General features: G+C 41.3%; 1 protein-coding gene across 2 annotated transcripts; it reads left to right on the top strand.

Moving 5' to 3' along the window:
• Positions 1-12,911: 12,911 nt before the first annotated feature.
• On the top strand, positions 12,912-20,989 carry atxn1b (ataxin 1b). 2 transcript variants are annotated; one of them, XM_017309644.2, is made up of 3 exons: positions 12,912-13,078; positions 17,348-19,387; positions 19,558-20,989. In XM_017309644.2, the coding sequence occupies exons 2-3, from the start codon at positions 17,594-17,596 to the stop codon at positions 20,239-20,241; spliced, it is 2,478 nt and encodes an 825-aa protein (XP_017165133.1). In that variant the 5' UTR covers positions 12,912-13,078; positions 17,348-17,593; the 3' UTR covers positions 20,242-20,989. The 2 variants fall into 2 exon arrangements, with proteins under 2 accessions (XP_017165133.1, XP_017165132.1); XM_017309643.2 differs by having other exon boundaries at positions 12,912-13,222.
• Positions 20,990-21,562: the final 573 nt, after the last annotated feature.

The raw sequence follows: 21,562 nt of genomic DNA, 5'->3' as shown, positions 1-21,562 counted from the left end.
CTGACCGGGAGGATCCCATGAGCCACCATCCTGGAGTCTGTTTGGAAGGATGGGAAGGCTCGCGTTGATGATTTGGCTGAGGGGGTTCAGACCTATGCAGAACAGCAGTAGGGCAGAGCATCTCCTGGAAAGAATTATGATTCTTTCCAGAGTTTTTGATCTCTGCCCCATTTGATTGACACTTGTGCAAGTGCTTTGCAGTTGCAGTTTTTTTTTTAAATATATATTTACTGCAAACTGCAAACCACTTACACAAGTGTCCACTGCTGTTCTGCATCTGAACCTCCTCACCCAAATCACCAACAAGACTGGCTACGGATACCGACTCAAGAATGGGGCCACCATTCATGTTACCCTAACCCTCCTCTACATGGATGACATCAAGCTGTACGCCAAGAGCGAGCGAGACATCGACTCACTAATATACACTGCCAGAATCTACAGCACTGATATTGGGATGTCATTCGGACTAGAGAAGTGTGGTCGGATGGAGGGAAGCTCATCCACACAGAAGGGGTCTCATTCTCAGAAGGAACAATAGCAGACATTGAGGACAGTTACAAGTACCTGGGAATACCACAAGCAAATGGCAACCTTGACCAGGTCACAAAGAAAGGAGCCACAACCAAATACCTCCAATGAATAAGGCAAGTCCTGAGAAACCAGCTCAATGGCAAGAACAAGATCCGTGCGATAAACAGCTATGCCTTACCAGTAATCAGATACCCTGGAAGAATAACTAGCTGGCCAATGGAGGAGATAAACACCACAGACTTGGAAACTACTAACCATGCATGGAGGGTTCTACCCCAAATCCAGCACCCTGATGAAACACAAGCCTCAAGGAAGGTCAATAAGGTAGGTGTTTCCTTGAGTTTTGGTTTTCTAAATTGAGGGAACCAAACCTTTAGGGAATCCTAAAGACCTTTATCGGAAATAAAGGCCCCTCTTTAAAAAGCTGGACTCAAGGACAGCACAGAGGCTCTCATCCTGACTGCACAGGAACAGGCCCTAAACACCAGAGCAATAGAGGCTCAGATATACCACACCAGACAAGACCCAAGGTGTAGGTTGTGCAAGGATTCCCCTGAGACAGTCCAGCACATAACAGCAGGGTGCAAGATGCTGGCAGGGAAAGCATACATGGAATGACATAACCAAGTGGCGGGCATAGTGTACAGAAACACCTGTTCAGAATATGGACTGGAAGCCCCAAGATCAGAGTGGGGAACACCCCCAAAGGTGGTGGAGAATAACCGAGCTAAGATCCTGTGGGACTTCCAGATCCAGACAGACAAAATGGTAATGACGAACCAACCGGACATTGTGGTGGTCGATAAACAACAGAGGAAAGCCGTTGTGGTGGATGTAGCAATACCAAGTGACTACAACATCAGGAAAAAGGAGCACGAGAAACTGGAGAAATACCAGGGCCTCAGAGAGGAACTGGAAAAGACCTGGAAGGTGAAGACCACAGTACCATACCAACTTTATTTATGAAGCACTTTATGCACCAATAAATTGATTAAAAACAGAAGAAAACTGACCAGCAGTAGAAGGGTTAAGAACATGACAGAACCGAGCTGCAGCGCGTGCTTTAGCTTTAACTTTAGCACAGGACAGCGTTATCTCAAATAAAACAGGCATATGGTCTGAAAATAATGAGTCACCAATCACTAAATTACAAACTGGTAGACCATAAGATAAAACCAGATCAAGAGTGTGACCATGCTCATGGATAGCACCAGTCAGACTGCACAAAATTAAAAGAATCGGTAACATTAAGAAATGACTGAGCCATAGGTGAAGAAGAATGACAGACATGAATATTAAAATCACCAACAATGAGAACTCGGTCATACCTTGGCATGATATCAGCCATGAAATCAGAAAAGTCATTTATAAAGTTTTTGTTGTACTTTGGTGGCCGATAGACCGCTGCACACAGCACAGTGTGAGAGCTGCCGAGTTCAGATAGGCTAATCTCATAGTAGTTGTTTTACTGCTTACAAGTAAAACAACTTTTAAAAACAGTCACTATTCCTCCACCGGACCCCGACATCCTTGGAGCATTAAAATAGCCGCAGTTCCGCGGTTCAAGTTCTTTAAAAATGCTGGAGTCACCCAAACCACTTGTCCATGATTCAGTTATAAATAAACCATCCAATCAATGAGAGGAAAAGAAATCCCTAATGACCAAAGTTTTATTTGTCAGCGACCTGGCATTTACCAATCCGATCCTGGCAGAAATCGACGGGTCTACACCATCAGCTGGCGTCCGGTGCTCCCGGCAAAGAGGCCGCAGGTTGCTAGGATTCACCCTGCGTCTACAGGGCCGAGGAGCGCAGGGGCAGTCACCTCCAAACTGGAGCAGTGGCTAAAACAGGATCCCAGGAACAGCATCAGCCATCTCAGTCCAGAAATGTGCAGTTCTAGGCACAGCCAAGATACTGAGGCTCCCAGGCTTCTGGTAGAAGACCCGAGCTCAGAAGATGAAAGAGTCCACCTGCGGAAGGGTGAAAAGGGATTTTTTTATAAATATATACACACTTTGTCTGAGTATCTTCAAGTAGGTTTGATTTTAACTAGTGTTTCACCTTGCAGTAAGCTACATTATTTTTTTCTTATGTGCACAACTATCAAACGTTTCCCAAATAAAATGTGACCCCAACACTGAAACTGTGAGTTTCTGTAACAGTATATGAACATACAATATTTAGGGCTCTCTAACAAGCACCATGATGTGCAGAAGTGCTCACATCCCATAATTTTTTCTAGCATTTGCAATGCTGCAGCCACAAATTTCAAGATATTTTACAACAAAGATGATTACTACAGATCAACACAAAAACTGCTGCATAACTGTAAAGTGTAAGGAAAATAATTTGCAAACTTTCTACCTTTCTGATAACATTTTAAAACTTAGAAATCTGACTCGTTATCTGGGCCTCGTCAGAGAACTTGGGAACAGGAAATTTAACAAGGCAAGTGATATCAGATCTGAACCTGTCCGAACAATATCAGATGATACATAGGGTGCTCACGGAAAGGAACATTTTAAGGCTGCTTTTAAAGCGGGTGTTTCTGCTTTTTAACAGAATTCCTTTAACTCAAGAGTTAAAGCCAATTCTTAGGAGTTTAAGATAAATAGTGCTTTTTTTCTCATTTCTGCCTTAGCAATGATTATGCTTGAACATCTCTTTCTGTCAATATTTCTGTCTTCGTTCTGTAGACTATACTCGTTATCACAAAACATTAGGCAATATCAAGAACAGTTCGTTATAACTACAAAATTTCTGAAGAAATTTAAACAGGGCCTGCCAAAGTGTGCCCATCGGTTGGAACCCAGCACTGATGCTAAAAATTAGCCTCAATGCTAAAGTAAGCTACGATGTACTAAATAGCACGTGGAGAGTCACAAGCATGGATTTACTCCATTCAGTATGTTAAAATTAGTGTACAAGCTGAAATTAGCCAAAATGGTGATATTAGCCTAAATGCATCCAGTGGCACGTGGGCTATAACTAGCATGTTGTCTTACAATAACTTCCTCCATACAGTGTGCTAAACATGGTTAATAAATAAACAAAATAATTTTAGGAAAAAGGCTACTTTTAATGTGAGCAGTAGTTACATTAGCAATGTTTGTGATAATGTTTGTGCACTGCTTTCTAATTTTTACTTTTGCAAAAATAAAAATTAATTGTTTACTTCGTGGCACTTGGTTACCAGTAAACACACTCATCTCTTAGCAACAGATTAGCAACAAAAATTGTTATTGTTCAAAAAACATAAGATTTCTTCTGCTGTTTTGAAATGCTACTTATTTTACCTTAACAAGAATTGTGCAGTTGGTGAATTTTGCAGAAAAGTTCATTCTTTTTGTCATTAGTGGTAAATATATTACAAAACACACATTCAACACATTCTTAACACCAAATTAATATTGTTAATAAAACATAAGCTCTTTCAAAATGCTGCTTATCTGCTTAGACACAAGAAATTTACAGTTGGCAAATTTTGCAAAAGTGAAAGTCAGGTGTTTATTTTGTGGAACTTTGTGGAACTTGGTTTCCAGAAAACGCGATCATCTCTTAGCAACAGATTAGCAACAAAAATTCTTATTGATCAAAAAATATAAGATTTCTTCTGCTCTTTGAAATACCACTTATTTTACACTTGTTAAGAATAGTGTAGTTGGTGAATTTTGCAGAAAAGTTAATTCTTTTTGTCATAGTGGTAAATATATTATAAAACACACATTCAACACAAAAGTTAAAATCTCGACTTATACTTCGTGGCAGTTCGTTAGCAGTAGAAAACGCTTATCTCTTAAAACCAAATTAATAACAAGTTTATAAAACATAAGCTCTTTCGAAATAATGCTTACCTGATTAGATACAAGACATTTACCGTTGGTACATTTTGCAAAAGTAAAAATCTTAAGTTTACTTCGTAGCACTTGGTTACCAGTAAACACACCCATCTCTTAGCAACAGGTTAGCAACAAATATTGTTATTGTTCAAAGAACATAAGATTTCTTCTGCTCTTTTGAAATAGGCCTACTACTTATCTTACACTATTTAACAAGAACTGTGCAGTTGCTGAATTTTGCAGAAGTGTTGTTTTTTGTTTGTTTTTAGTGGTAAATATATTGTATAACAGACATTCAACACAAAAGTAAAAATCTGATTTATACTTCGTTGCAGTTCGTTACCTTTAGAAAACGCTCATCCCTTAACACCAAATTAATTATAGGTGTAGAGCAGTGTTTCCCAACCCTGGTCCTCAAGGCACACTGACTTGCATGTTTTAGATGCTCCCCTGCATCATCAGCACACATGATTGCAATTGATGGCTGATTAACAGGGTTTTGCTGAATTGAAATCATCTGAATGGGGTGTGTTGAAGCAGGGGAACATCTAAAACATAAAAGGTCAGTGTGCCTTGAGGACCAGGGTTTGGAAACACTGGTGTAGAGCAACAAGTGCCTTACATGCATTTCATGGAAGCATTGAAAAACAGTGTAAACATTGGTGTTTATGCTATAACAAAGATGGACTTTGTTTATGACAGGTTACTTCTGAAAGTGCTTGATTTCACTTGATTTTATTTTTTCGGGTATCTGAGTAATAATGCTGTACTCAAATGCACCCCAGATTTTTAAATAAAAAAATAAATAAGTAAAATGATAAGATTATTTTGATTCCCCAATAAAATATCAGGCTGCAGTGATTTGATCTAGCAATTAAACTACAATAAATAACCAGTAGGTCAAACATGACAAACTATGGCTCAGTTCACCCAGGTGAAAAGAAGTATACTTTAGTATATTTCAAACATACTTAAATTTGTGAAAGTACACTTTAAGTATACTAAGTATTAAGTGTACTATCTATAAGTATATCTGAAGTATACTAAAAATACACTTGTACCAATTTCAAAATTAGAACTTTAAGCACACTTAAACATAATTGTACCAAAATACACTTTTAATATATTAAATAAAAGTATACTTTAAGTGAACAAAATATATATTTGCCCAAGTGTAAATATACACTTTCTCAAGTATATTTAAAATATATTTTGTGTATATTTAAAAATATATGCTCAAAATATAATTTTTTAAAATTCACTTAACACTACTTTAGATGATTAATTTCAGTATGTTTTAAATTACATCTCAGTGTAAATTTTAGGCTAATAAAATATGCCTGTTTTAATTTTCTTTATTTAACCAGGTGAATCCCATTGAGATCCAGATCTCATTTTCAAGAGGGACCTGGGCAGAAGTCTGCATTACGCAGCAACCTGATTACAAAATAAAACTAATAAATACATATGCAGAAGTATGTCTTGTAGGCACCTTTAAAGTGTGTTTAATGTAATATGTAGGCATACTTTTTAAGTACCTAAAAAGTATGAATTTTTAACTGGCTTAATAATCTTTTACTATTTATTAAAATTGCATACAATAAAAAAAAAAAGATAATCATGATGTAATTTTTAAGAAAGTACCCAATCCATTTTCAGATGTGTGATGTAAAACCTGATAATCAACGGCATTAGCTCCAGTTCACACTCCAGACCAGATGGTGGCGGTACTGCACACTTTCATTTATTTAAAAAACGCCACAAAGAGAAGAAAAAACTTGAACGCAGGGAAGATAACAAGCGCTGTTCAAATTCGACATTTTTACTCGCATAATATTGCCTTCAAAGTAGAGAGGGCCTTGACAATAGTTACTAATTTTGGTAAATTCAAGCTGATGACGTCAGTTTACATTGTGTTGCATTCAATGTTATCGGAAAAAAGAGATTCTGATAACAAATCGGACATTAAGCGCAAATCGGACATGCGCTTAATGTCCGATTTGCCATAACTATTTATTGAATTCATAGTTGCCAGCTGGGGTGGCAACAGGGGTGGCAAGGCTCTCATTTGGGGTGGCAAATGCCACCCCAGTAGATCCGCCCCTGATAACACTCATATTGTTAAGCATGTATGTTTTGTGGTCTAACTGTAACAGGAGAGAGAAGAGTAGCCTCTGTTGAGACCATATGAAAGCTGCTGGGTGAGAGAAGGAAAACAGGGCTGGGCCGAGGTCGCAGAGGCCGTTTCAGTCAATCACGGTTAAACTCAGCTCCTAACTCTAAACGTGGCATTTGTAACAACGGATACAACACATAACCTCATTACAAGCTGTGTTCGCTGCGTCATGACATAATGTTACCGAATAAAAACAGAATGTGTTTACTGAAAATGTTTTCCTATAACCCATCTTCCAAATCTCATGTGAACATCTCTGAGAACTATGATTAAAAGCCAACGATAACTTTGCTTCCTGGCTCCTCATTCTGCTCTTTTTTTTTTTTTCCTTTTGCACAATCTGGTGCGTGTCTGATTCATTTGGTTCATGTGCTCAAACCAACCCTACTGAGTTCCTTCAGCGGCTGTGTTCCTCCTCCACAAATCACTCCCACCCGATCCTTTAGTTGCCTAAACTATGTTCTGGAGATGTGCGTAAGCAGTGGCTTGCTATTTTCAGCTGAATGAAAAGAGTCTTGGCACTCAGGATGAAATCTGTTTTGTTCTGCTGAATTTGGCTCTCGCCACTTGGAGAGTACATAAAACAGAGTTAAAGAAGCCAGTCTAATGGCATCCTAGTGTAAAACCACAGCTAGTATTTGACTGGGAATCATTACTTAAAAAAAAAATAAAAAATACAATGTCAAAATGTCAAGGTTTGTGGTTTGCTGGCATTTGTCTGTAGGGTATTCACAGAAAACAATAAAAGGACTAATAATCATTCTTCTGTTAAAGGTTTATTAGAATACTGCAGATCCACTCCTCCACATCAGGCTTTATTTGCTCAACTACAGTATGAATCATTTTTGCACTAATACGTGTTTTGCAAGATTCAGTCCCCAAGGTAAGAAATACATCATTATGTGAAGATTACATCATTTTTTGAGGCCTCAGTAAGTGCGGCAACTTCTTGAAATCAACAGAGAATACTGACAAAGCTACTGCTTATTGTTAAAAAAAAGAAGCTACACACTCTCTTACATATGTCAGATTGCTTTTTGACATCACAAGTTTTCACAATAGTCTACAAAAACCAAAGTTTACAAACAAACTTTCTATTTGTTTGAAACTGTTAAAAGTAGATTCAGTTTTCATGAATATAATTGGAGCACAATTTCAACAAAGGAAGGTGATTTCTGTATCACCTGCCTACAGGATTTGCTGTCCCTTTGCTCTTTTCATTAACTACTGAATTCACTGGCTTTCAATAGGTTCTTTCAGAGTGTCATGCTACACCACCATTGAGCTGCAGCCACGTTGCCGCCCATCCTTCCTAATGGGGACTGGAGGCTGTGGAGCTGCCTCTTGTTTCCATGGCAGTAACTGCTTTCACATTCTCCCCACATAGTGTGGAGTATGCAGTGGCAGAGATGGACCTGCACTCAGACAGGAGCGAGCTGAGGTTATTTACCCCTCAGATTGTCGACCACAAGCCCCCCCTATGCCCACAACACACACCAAACTCTCTATTATTTCTTATTAATGTGTGTCTCTCCCTGGATGCTCTTTTGTCTTGACGTTTGTTCTAAAGTGGCATTTTCGCATATCGGAAGTTGTTGTTTTTTTTCTCTCACAAACTATATCTTTTAAGTTTATTAGATAGCTAATTACTTAGTTGGGTAAATACATAGGTATAAATAAGTAGAGACCACATTTGGACCAAAAAGAACAATATGCCACTATGGTCGCAAGAAGCGCTCAGCTAATTTTGATCAAACTTGTTTATTTACTATAACATTTTATTTTATTCTTATCCTTATTAAATAAGGAAATACAAAAAATACAGTATGCTTAAAAAGCACCTAAATTTACTTTAATCTACCTCTGGAAAATATGCCATTCAACTATAATTTCAGAATATAGAAGAAGTGTCATATTGTCCCACAGTGGGGAAACAGCAGCAAGTTAAGGTAAGTGGGAGCATGCATGTTTATAACAAAATAAAAATAAAAATTATAACTGCGCACCAGGGGAAAATTCCCAACATAAGAAAAAAATGGTATGGTACCGTTACTAAAAATAGCATACTCTGGCAAAAAGAAACGTGGAGTTGCGTAGGACTGGAAAAGACAGAAACATTTACAAAATGAGCATGTGTGCATATTTGCATAAAAACCCAACAGGAGTGTGCAAACAACAGCATGAATGTAAACACTTAGTGAGCCTCTTGGGGCAGCGATGGTCAGAAAGTCTGACAGGTGCTGGGAGGAAGGATCTGCAGTAATGATTCTTTGTGCACCTAGGATACAGCAGTCTGTTATGCTAGCTTAGTTAAACTAAGGAATATTTACATTAGCCAGTGTTTTCTGAACAAGTTATCTGAGGAGTGGATGACAAACTAAAATCTCATTATTCAGATATAACTGCTCATTGTTATTTATATATTTTTTTATTTTTACAATATCAGTTGTTTTATTACTATAATTATACACACATATACAGACAGTTTAGCCCCCAAATATTTATATAATTTATTTTGTAATATGTCTGAAGGTTTATGTGGATGTGGTTAATACAGACAAGTGTGAGGTGTATGCTGCCCTGTGAAGCCTTCTGCAACCAAGGCTCTAGTTTTATTGGAAAAAACAAACAAAAAAAACCTAAATGACTCATTTGGTTCTAAATAAGTGACTGATTTACATACATTCTATCAGAAATAGTTAAATAGAAAATCCTAGTTAATATCATGTAATATATATAGTAAGCCTTATCATATTTCACGTACTGTTTTGCACAAGCACATATCTGTTTTTTTTTATCTAAAATACAGCAGCCGAGTCATTCTTAACATGACCCTTCAGCCGAAATCTATGCAAAAGACATCGCAAACTGATTTTGAAAAGCTTTGTTTTGTTTTGTTCCAGCAAAAGAAGCATATCTATGAAACCATTTGTCTGAAACAGCCATTGCACATGCTCTCCTGTCCCATGTGCATGGGGATCAGTGTTTCATGTCTGGACATGTCTCCTCCAGTGTTAGTGGCCCAATTTATTTTGTGTAAGTGGTGGTAAGGAAGCAGTGTGCACAGAGCCAGAAAATATGGATAACTGTCGGTGTGACTCACAGTGATTTCAAGGTAATATTCTGCATATCTTTGGATTTATATTAGGCTTTGGTGAAGCTTTTCTGTGACTCTACAGTTATTATGAACTTGTGTTTATGGTTGCAGTGCAGTTGACAATCTTGTAGTGACATAAACTGCTGCGGCTAGAAGTTGTTTTAGTTTTCATAGTTGATTTTCTTTTTTTTTTTTTTAGACAGCAGCTTTCCAAAAAACACATAAAAATGTGAAAGGATAAAGATTACACTTACACAGCCACTTTTGGTTTTTAAATGGACAAATGGAAGCATAATTAGACATTTAATTGTTGAAAAAGTCCACTTCTTCTTCTTCCCTCTTACTCCTACTAGCCCAGTGCTGTTCAGAGTTGTTTTTGTCTAGTATTTGTAAGATGACACAAGTCTTGTTATGAATTTTCACGGTCCTCTCATTTTGTTTGCACCACGATGTGGAATGTAGCACTTACTGGAAAGTCTGCAGTTGACTGGGCTCAAAATAAAAAAAGAATACATTCATATGGGCCAACAAAACTCCTCAGTCTGGTTGGACGACAGTAAACACTATAAGTAAAGATGTAAATATGGATGTTTTTCTTCTTTACAGAGCCAACTCTTTGCTGCCTTAAACTCAAACTAGGTTTTTTTGGGCTCTCTGCTCACACCAAACGGCATTTATGTCCACCTACAATGTATTATTTGAGACACTTGAGAGTGACCACATAAATTTATGCAGCAGGGTGATGTGGAGGTGCTTTCAATTCTCTAAATATTGGGTATAGCTCTGAACCGTCTTTTTTGTTTTAAAGTGACTTGGCAGCTTTTTTTTCTTGAAGAAATATGAGTCATAGGAGAAAATGAAGCTACAGCTGCTTGGCAGTGAAAACACCCTGGACAATTTTTGTCAAGTTGAACAGCTGAGGAAACACAGTATGAGCAATTATTATGAGGGTCTACATCTGTGTGCCAGTACTATGGACATTTGTGTTTCACCTCCGAGCAGCTCCTACAAAACAGTTGTTTTACACAGTAACATACAAAACATAATTTATTTTACTAATTCAGTTTACAATGTCAAACTCATATAGAATGTAGCTTAATTGCTTCATTTATGTCTGCTGATTTGTATTAATTGTGGCATTAAGTGAATAAAATGCCTGTTTTCTGGAAAAATTGAATATTTCATAAGGCCAATGAATTTAGGAATTTTAATACAGAAATATTATGTTATGGCCATGTTATGACATACAATCATAGGGGAAACTGTTGACATGACAGGTTGTCACTGACCACAAAAGGTCATTAAAATAAGAAGCCGACTGTTGGGAGAGTACTGTATCCAGTCATACGAATAAAACGTTGAGTGGAAGAACAAAATTGGTAGCACAAGCAATGGGGGATAACAATACCATTTAGAGGATTGTGAAACACTTGGAGGTTTGAACTGCAGCTGGAGGCAAAACCACATTCCTGAGATGGCAGCTCAAGCTTTAAACTCTGACTCGAGTCACAAAAGCAAAAGACATCAGACTATACTTAGACTTGTCCCCTTCAGACTCAATTATTGACCCCTGGTCTGAGACTTGAGTCCAGGTTTTATTTTGTGTAATGAAGAGTGAAAGCAAACCGGTATGTGGGCTACAGTGCCACCAACAGATAGCTGAAGTTTCATTTAAATCCACATTCGACCAATGGCTACAACTTTCAATACTGATGTAAGACGCAGAAGTGCTGTTCGTGGCAGTGCAGTAGCAGGCCTTGAGAAGCACAGCTGTAGAGGCCTATTCACCACACTATGCAGTATCCAAGATGTAGGCATGAAATTAAATTCATAGAATGCCACACAGAAGGAGCTTGTATAGAATACAGAGACATCTGTGTACAATACAAACTAGAGACTCCTAAGACAAAGTAGGAATTACGACCAAAGTAGTGAAAAATATCCGAGCTAAGACACCGTGTGACTTCTAGAGACAAACTAGCAAAATGGTAATGGCCATCCAACTGGACATTGTAACCACTGATGATAAGCAGCAGAGTACAGTCGCTGTGATCGACTTGGCTATACCAAACAAAGAAACATAAGGAGAAAGGAACATGAGACAATGGGGAAATACCAAGGACCCAGTGAGTAGCCAGAAAAAGCCTGCTAGGTGAAGACTAGAGGAGGGAGGTGGCTAAAAGAAGAGTTTTATCAAATGGTTAACTTGCCTCCTGAGCATGTTGTCATATATCTGTTAATGAACTGATCATTTCTGTCAAGTATTTTAATGGCAGAAACATATCTAAAAGTTGCATGAATCCAACCCTCAGAGGCTGGAGTTTGAGTTCCTCGTTGTAGTCCATTAAATTATTTTCTATCGTTGGGGGTTGGGTGGCTTGTTCCTGTCTGCAGTGGTGAATGGGCAACACACGGTGGGTTACCCTAGATAGGTTGCCAGTCAATCACAGAACAAGACACAGACACAGAAGGCGAAGAACCATGTATAAATCACTAATGCAAGAACATTTTTTAAAATCTTTTTGCAGTTGCTTCTTCTGTTAATGTTTTCTTTCAGGAGTATGAGACGGCTGTTGATCTCAATGTAGTCAGATGACGATCGGTGAGGTGCCCATCCGAGACCTTGCTGTGTGAGTAGCTTGAAAAAAATCAAGGAGAAAGGCATTGGATTGGGAGGAGAGAGGTGTAACCACCATTTTCTCCATTCGCTGAAGGAAATACCTTTGGGGGAAAGATTCCTGCAGCTTTAAGACATTGGGTGGTTTTTTGAAACCCTTCGTAGCTGAGAAAAAAAAGCTTTGGTAGGGCACACTTGTACATGGAAGATTACAGAGAGATTTGCCTCAGTAGAAAAAATATATATATTTGAAAAAGAACGAGAGCGAGCATTACACTTAGAACATTTTAATCCTATGCATGCATGCATGTGTACTGTCTGGGCTTGCACATGTCAATGCGAATCTCCCACAGTAGCTCACATTCATGCAGCCCTGGTGTCTGAGCAAAGCATTTCAGTCTCCAGCTCTCAGTCTCTCCCTCCTCTCGCAGTCTGTTGCTCCCTCCGCCCCTTCCTTCTCAGTGTGAGCGTAGTCTGGGCGCCGAGCCAAGTGGAGTGTGTTTTTTTGAATGAATACCTGATGCGGCTGATGAGGTTGGCTGGGGGAGGAGCTGTGTCAGTAGAGTACTGAGAGAGAAAGAAACAGGAGGAGGGAGGGATGGAGGGAGGGAAATGGGGAGGGAAAGGAAGGGAGGCAGAAACACTCACTCACACAGAGAGCAGGAGACAGAAAAGCAACTAGGCAGAGAGAGGGAGCTGGCGGACTGGTGGCCTTGCATAACACTCAGTGGAGCAGCCTTTCACGCAGGTCTTGGTGGGGTCTGCAGCACTGGGGAACTTCCTTTTACCACTGGCCCTCGTTGCAAAGGGCAGGTAAGCCTGCGAACCGGAATCCACAGAGACAGCTGCACAAAGGACAGAATCAGGAAGAAGAATCCTGGGATACTTAGACACAAACTGACACTGACAGGAAGAATCATTGGACATGATCTGCAGGCAGTGGCTGTGGACAGACTGGTGAGCTATTCTTAGTACTATTACTCAGTTAGGGGGAGGAGGAGACTGGGGGGGTTGGTGTGTTTTTTCTTCCTGATTTGTGGCATAGTAGTAATTCTGTCCTGCTACTCCACTCATGCGCTCTCACTGTTAAGCCCCCAGAGACCGGAGTCCCAGCATCTGTCCTCTGATCTGTCCAAAGTCCCTAGTGGTGGATTTGACCCTGTTTACGTTTGCTTGCCTGCATGCATGCGTGTGTGTGCGCACGTCCTTTGCTTGTTGCACGGTGCGATTGGAGTGTGCCAAGCAGTGATGCAGAACTCTGGAGTCATTGTGAAGACAAAACAGCCTGAACCCCACTGCCTGTTCTTACTGTCGCTGCCACCCGGACGGTCCGCCTCTTAAAGGCGCAGGCGGCACTGTTGCACAGCCAGACAGGAAAATGTCTGTTTGAAATAATAGAAAAAAAGCGTTACACTTTACAGATTTGCTTTGTGGCACTGAAAGCTGTTTTGTTTGTTCTCCAGAGAAGGTGACGTCTTGTCTATATGCAGCAATTGACTGTTAAAACACTTGTACATATTGTCCTGCACAGTACCTCCCCTCTCTGTTTCATGCCAGAGCTCAGATTGATAATGATGTTTTTGTTTTCTATATATAGCCTTTCGCTGGACAGGGTAATCACTGTGTTTCTATGACTGGTGGCAAATATTGTATAGTTGGCATGTCCCTCCCAGGGACCTTTGGTCTGCTCTCACTTTCCCAACATTTCAGTATGCCGTCAAGAAAGATATGGTTTTCTTTCTTGGTGCACCACTGCATAATCCCTCCTGCAGAGAAATGTTATTGCTATGAAGCAACGGATCAATGCAAGGAGTAAACACTCAGTGGGAGCATGAGAGAAGACTCATGGCTGTGGCAGAGAAGAAAGAGGTGGGGGTGGGTGGGTGTTATTGGAGGAACTGGCAACTGCAGCAGAAGTGAAGCGATACAACCCTGCTAGGGAGACTCTCACCTGGAGACAACACAGAGAAAGGGGCTCAGCCACACAAACCCATCTCGGAGGTTTATGCGCCATTCTGGTGTGGAGAAAAGGGACCACACATTGGGGATGGTGGTCCATTTATCTCTGTCTGATTGATGAGCTGAACAGAGCACGTCCTGTCCCCTCCACTCCACTGTGTTGTCATCCCTCTGTACACTCATCTCAGAGGTGTCAGTCCTGAGTCAAGGTTCCCATGCTGCGTGGCTCACAGTCTTGAAGGCTCGCCTTTGTTCTCCATAGTAACATCTAAGCCTTATGTGTGTTGGTGTCACCGCTCTAATTATAGGCTGACACAGTGCCGTTCGGTCCGTTCAAACTGTTGGTGTGTCAGCTGGCTTTGTCTGCCAGCACTGCTTTGAAGCACAGGAGATGCCTGCGCTTCAGATGTGATGTCATTACAGTGTTGACACGGTGTTGCTGAGGTGGGGTTGTTGCCAAAGTGCAGAGCGGCGCTGCACAGTGTAGCTCAGACAGACTGTAGCGGCGGCTGCGTTGCTGATCGGGGATCTCTCGGCAAGGAGGAGGAACGGGAGGGGGGGGCAATGGCGCTCTTGATGCTGCAGGCGCTGCTCAATGTGGGTCAGGGAAAAGCAGAACTCATATCTTCTCCTCTATGTCCTCCCCGTTTCTTATCACCTTCCTCTCGTTCTTCAGCCCCCCAACCCCCACACACACCCTTCCACAGAGCTCTGCATCTTTTGCCTCTTTTCCCCCTTTTCTTTCTATTTGCTCTTCTCTTTTTATCGCTGTTTCGCTCCATCTCTGCTGCTCTCCTCCTTTGTTACATCTGCCGAATCTTCTCCGCTGTAAACTGTGCGAAGGTTCTCGTCCCTGCTTGTGGATGCAGTGACCTTGTCGAAACTGACACTAGAGGTAGAAGCTTCCAAATAAAACATATCCAAAGTCGCCTTCCGTTTTAGCTTTTTTCCCTCCCCACCCTCCGTCTTTATGTAACATGTCTGTGGTTGCCTTTTGTAGTGAACCACTGACATAAAAACACTCTAGTGTGGTTGAATGGTAAAGTGAAGGTCCTCTAAATTCAATGCACAAGAAGAAAAATGAATGTGTATTTGTGTGCTTTATAAGGAGAGTTAATTTCAGTGGAGCTCCTGGCTAATGAACAACTTTGAGTCCAGTGGATTTACCCACAGATAAGCCCGCCGGAAGGAACTGACACTCTGACAAAGAAACGATGAAAGAAAAGCTCATGAAAAATTGAAAATAAATGTTTGAATTTAATTAAAAAAAAGGAAGACAGGTGTGCATGAGAATAATTGCGTTGTAAAGGGACAGTTCAGGATTGTTTAAGTGCGGATCTGTTGAAAGGTTATAAGCTGTTAATAAATCACCTGCAGTAGATAACTCTTTGCTGTCTTTCTTTTTTTTATTAATCCAAGTTACTTGGTCTCTTTCTAATGGCTAATCCAAGGCATCAAGATCAAAGCAGGTTGTCTGAGCTGTAATCTGAAAAACATCACAGCGGTTTATGCAGATGGCTGATGGCTGCTATATTTGCTTTCAGGAGTTTTGCATGGAGGTTGATGATTATTTACAGGGAAAATAGAGGTAGGAGACAATGCGCCACCAGTGATCTTCCTCTCTGAAACTTGTACATGAGAACATGAAAACAGAACATGTAAGGTTTTTCCAGTCAGATCAGCTGCCCATTAGTGAAATAAAGCGGGGTAAAACTTAACAAAACAGCATGAACTCGACATTTTTGCTGCTTACACCTCTGTTCTTGTGCGTCACAGAATTGCCCTAGCCTGAAACACTTAGGCATACACGTTTCATGCTGGAGGATAATGAAATATCTTCATTACTTTTCTAAATATTTTTCAACCAACTAATGCAAACATAATTGTTAGTTCATAAAATACAGTTGGCATAAACCACAATAATATTTTCAAGATCAGAGTTGTTTTAACATGGTAGGCCACATTGATATTGGTTCCTTTTGAACTAGCTGTTAGTTTCAGTCTCTTGGACCAACCACTCTGACTCTACACTAAACAAAACACCTATAGAGTTACCTTCTACAGATATTAAATGCTCATAATTTTTTATCAGAAAATAATTTTGTAACAATTGTAAACTAGTACTTTAATATGTCCTCTGTGTGTCGGTGAAGGTAATTCCCCAGATGTGCCAAGAACTTGTTTCGCTTTTCATTTAGTCTTCTTGTTATTAAGCTAAACTCCAAAATGTTCTTATTCATTGTTTGCTGTAAATTCTGTGTTCCTTTATACTTTGAAAGGCTGCTCAGAGAGTGTACAGCAGAATAGAATATATCTGCAGAAAAAAATACCCATAAGATCTGGCTGGATTCTTTAAAATCAATTTTCATCCAACTGTAAGTTGTTTTTCCAGTACTTACTGACCCAGAGTACCTTTATGGGGATGGGTGTGACGCTTACATATTTCAAGCAAGACTCAACACACGTTTTGAGACTCCAAAGGACAAACATTACAAGAAGGGGATTCTACAAACATTTTTTAAAAACTGTGGTATTTTAGAAAATAAGACCCTGGAAAATGACCATGGCTATGTACCATTAAGGACAGTGGATGCAAAAATCACAGTCAAGAACTGCTTAAGGAAGCCACTGAACGTAACTTTTTCAGCAGCGTGTTATACTATTAACACCTTAAGGAAAAGATTTTGTTCTAGTACAAGTTCTTGTAGATCCTGGAGGTGGAATCTCTAAAGAGTGCTCTTGGATAACCACAGCTTTATTCTGGTGCATGAAAAAAATAGAGTCAAATGTTGTCTTTATGCTTGGTGCCACCAAGTGGCAGAGCAAAGAATTAACTGGGTAAAGAACTAACTGGGAAACAAATTTTCACATTTGTAAAATTTTGAGGTACCACACACACACACACACACACACACACACACACACACACACACACACACACACACACACATATATATATATATATATATATATATATATATATAGTGAAAAGGGTCTACTGTTTTTGACTGATATATTTTTAGACTTGTGAGAAAATTATTTTAGTAATAAAATAACATTATTATGTAAATAATGTATTTATTGATGCATGTATGTATTAATTTAAGTTTACTTTGCTTTCAGATTTTTGTCAACATTGTGGAAGAGGCGGATTGGTCAAACATGATTCCTCATGAAGTTTGTGGGGCTCATTTTTTGAGCTGGAACGACTCCATCTTCTCTTGTGCGGCAGCTGGAGTTCTCCATCAGTGAACACAACGAGTCAAAGCCAAAGAGAGCACACGGAGGGCTCTAAACAATACCACAGAGAAAATATTCTCAAAGGTACAGAGAAGTAGTACAAAGGAGCTTTAAAACATCTTGGGCACAATGAAAGCCAATCAAGAGCGGAGCAATGGATGCCTGCCTCCTAAGAAGCGTGAGATCCTGGCTCTGGAGCAGAGGCCAGTTGTAGTAGCTGCAACTACACCTCCTGTTGCAGTACCCACTGACAGTCCCCACACAGAAAACCTGGCCTGGCTTGCAAGTGTGGCCAGTGAACGCTGCAAGTCCAGAGAGACAGAAAGTCCAAGATGTCCTGTTCCCTCAACATCTTCTTCTTCTCCTACCACGTCGATCCCTTCCCCAGCAACTACCCTTTCTGCGGTGCCCTTGGCCTCTCTGCCTGCAGTTTATCCAGCAGCCCTTCCCCAACAGGCTGGAACAATCCAGTTTACCCAGCTGGGACCCAATGTGCAATTCATCAGCTCTGGGCCCTATGCTGGGTACATCTCCTCCCATATCATTCCAACTAATGCTACTTCTGCACCTAATAGCTCTGCATTAGTAGGACAGCGCACCCAGATAGATGGTTACACCACTGCCCTTATATCACCCAGCACCAAAGGGGAGCAGCAGTTTCAAATTGGACTCTCCCCTTCAGAGTTGGCTCCTGTCACACTTCCAAGTTCTCCCCAAGTAACCAATCAGTACATCCATCTGGACAATAGAACACCTTTGACTGTGAGTGGAAACGCAGTCGCATCACCTGTGGCTCACCTTCAGCTCCACCCTCATGCAACTGTGCTCCCACAAACGCTTACACTTGCCCCATCACAGCTTGTGGTTCAGTATGCAGATGGTTCAGCTGGAAAGAAACCTGAAGGCCATGCTAAGAGTGTGCTGAATGGGGAAGTGGAAGTGGTCAAACAAGCCAAAGTCTCTGGGGCCAACCATCAGCCTGTCCAGAGCTATGAGACCAGACATATCCTCCTACCTGCTGACTATGGCCAAAACCCTGCAGGACTGCAGACGTCTTTGGTGCTTGTCGCCCAGCCAAACCATGGAGTGGAACATGATGCTGGCTCAAATAAAATTTCCCTGGTCCAGACTGAGAAAGGAAGCATTTGTTTAGGGAAGCCTGTATCCAGAGCTTCTTCGTTCACTTCACTTTCTTCCTCAGATGTCGTCAAGTCGGTTCCTCATACTGTCATCCAAACCAGTCTGCCTCCTGAAGAACTGCCAGCCAGTCTCTACTCCTCCACACAGCCTCCCATCATTGGCTACATCACCAGTGCAAACCAGCATACTGTCAGCTACCATGCAGCACTGCCACAGCACCTGGTCATCCCAAGTGGCCAGTCCCTTCTCATACCAGTCAGCAGTGCCAACAATGGCACAGAAATAGAGGTCAGTCGCACTGTCAGTGCCATTACTGCCACTACCCCTCAAATCTCCACCGCCATGCCACATGCCTACCTGGCCACAGCTCTATCTAAATGTGAAGCTCTTGGCCCAGATGGAAATCAACAGCCCTCTGCCCCACCACAGGCTGCTGCCTTGCCTGCATTGCCCTCAAACCCAGCTCCCGCAGTGGTGGCTGCTCCATCCCAAGCTCCCACTCCTGCTCCCACTCCTTCTCCCTCCTCTGTCCAAGCCTCTCCCTCTGTCTCTTCCCCATCTTCTCCTGTAGCCCTCCCTCCTTTCTTTATGCGAGGCTCTATCATCCAGCTGGCTGATGGGGAGCTAAAGCGTGTGGAGGACCTCAAAACAGAAGACTTCATCCAGAGTGCTGAGATCAGCAGTGAGCTGAAGATTGACTCCAGCACTGTGGAGCGCATAGACTGTGGACAAAGTCCCAATGCAGTGCTCATTCAGTTTTCTGTGGGGGAGCTCAAAGCCCAGGTAAATTGTTTCTGAGTAATATCTTTAGGGTATTCCATGTTGTTTCTAAAGACATTATTCAAAAATTTGAAGAACTCAAGTCTTTGTGTACAACAGGAAGATTTCAGACTCAAAGAAAAGACAAAAAAGTCTTACTAATATGTGTCTCTTGTGTTTATACTCCTGTCTAGGTGTGCGTAGAGGTGCTGGTGGAGTATCCGTTCTTTGTTTTTGGTCAGGGCTGGTCATCTTGCTGTCCTGACCGGACCACGCAACTGTTTGAGTTGTCATGTGCCAAGCTGTGTGTCGGTGACGTGTGTGTGTCACTGACCCTCCGCAGTTTGAGGAATGGTTCACTGACAGATAGTCAAGCATTGGGGACCAAGCTGAAGATGGGTTCACTCTCTGACCTGTCCCACTGCATGGATCCTACCGTGACGAACAGTATCAATCCCAACCCTCCTGGCAGTAATGGTAGTCTTCTCATGAAGGCTTCCACTGCCAACAGGATGGAGAAACTTCATGTTTCTGGACTTGGAGCAGGACAAACCGGTGGGCTCGTGACATCACCGTCTCCAGAACAGGCAGAGGGGATGTTCAGAGGTGGACCAATCCTGGCAGGCTCTGGGGGGGCAGAAGTAAGACAGGAACCACTGAAAACAGACATATCTGCCCTCTGTTCTGATCCAGAGAGACCTTTTGTTCGCAAGAGACGCTGGTCAGCTCCAGAGCGAGACCAGACTGAGAAAGCTGAAGAAGAGCCACCTGTGACTCTGCCCAAGCCCTCCTTTCTACCCCAGGAAGTCAAAATCAGCATAGAGGGCCACTCAAGCGCTGGGGGCGAAAGATTCCTCAAGAAAAGAGCTGACTGTTAAGAGAATTTTAAAATACCTATTGTCAGCTTTGTGTTTAGCTTCTCTTTCTTTTCACTCAATCATGACTACTGTAATATAGCCTGAGATTTTGCAGGATATACATGTTTTCTTTCACACAAGGAAGAAGTAACGTAGAGCACCTTGACAAGTGGTAACACACAAGATCAGTGCAATCAATGCTGAAAGCAACAATGAATGCAAAGTGAATGTTGATCATGAAAGGCGGACGTCTGTTATAAGAGGGATTTATGTGGGACTAGAATGATTTTTCTATTAACACAATGAAGCACAGACACTGTTGACATTTTTGAAGAAGTGTGTGAGTGGAAGGTTGAGTAAGAGACATTTGGTGTTTTAAGGACGATGATTAATTGGGTTGACTGAGAGCTTTTCTGTCTCATTGGTCTGATTTGACTTTTGTACTATCATCTATAACTTTCACACCATCATGACTGCCTGAGCTGTAGTTAGAGGCCTTGTTCCTCTGTGCGAATGTTTGTGTTTGGTTGTTGGTGTGTATGTACTGTTTTTTTTTTTTTGTTTTTTTTTTTTGCTGTGGCTGTCAAATGGAGCAGAGAATATGAGGCGATATTGTTAGCTGCGAACTCGATCCAAGTCGTGGAAATGATGACTAAGAAGGCTTGAATGTAATAATTCCCTTGATAATGACTCAACAAGTCATGCATGTGCTGTTTGTTACCAGCCTGATGTGTAAAATGAGAATGTGGCTAAGAGTCTGATGCAATGCTGTTGCAACAGGCTAGTCTCAAACAGTTTTGTGTGGATGAACTCCCAGGGTGATATTTCTCGGTTCACTACCCTGAAACTTTCCTTAAAGGAATGCATGTTTGAGGGTACATTATTCATGGCTTCTGCTTATTGAAATTTTAACACGGGAGATTATGAAAAGTTAACATTTTAACAAAATGTTAATACGTTAGTTCCGTCATAGCTACTAGCCCTTCTACGATATTAAATACGGCTGTAATGGTGACATGTGCCTGTTGTTTTTGTTTTGACTCCATCCATGTCGTGTCCCTCATCTCCCTGATTCCCTGCAGCTGTGCCGCTCCCTGATTGCTCCCCTTCTTAAGCCTCCCTCCGCTACCTGCACACTGCCAGATTATCGAACGCTTTCAGCAAGTAGTTTCTAGCTCTTCATCCACGCCCTGTGTATTACTGCCTCGCTCTTGCCCTTTGGATTTTCCCCTTTTGCCTTCCCTTGTTGGACTACTGTTTTTGCCTACCCGGATCTCGACCCTAGCCTGTTCTCTGACGCCGCTCACGCCCACTCCCTCGGACTCTGCTATCTTCCACCTCG

Source organism: Poecilia reticulata, chromosome 16 (genome assembly GCF_904066995.2).
Source record: "Poecilia reticulata chromosome 16, P_reticulata-male-v2, whole genome shotgun sequence".
NCBI classification, from domain to species: domain Eukaryota; kingdom Metazoa; phylum Chordata; class Actinopteri; order Cyprinodontiformes; family Poeciliidae; genus Poecilia; species Poecilia reticulata.
This window is presented reverse-complemented; position numbering and strand designations above follow the sequence as displayed.

Coding starts and splice junctions, on each gene's coding strand:
- atxn1b (XM_017309644.2), top strand. CDS start 17,594: ATGAAAGCCAATCAAGAGCGGAGCAATGGATGCCTGCCTCCTAAGAAG. Junction 19,388..19,557: donor TGGGGGAGCTCAAAGCCCAG/GTAAATTGTTTC, acceptor ACTCCTGTCTAG/GTGTGCGTAGAGGTGCTGGT.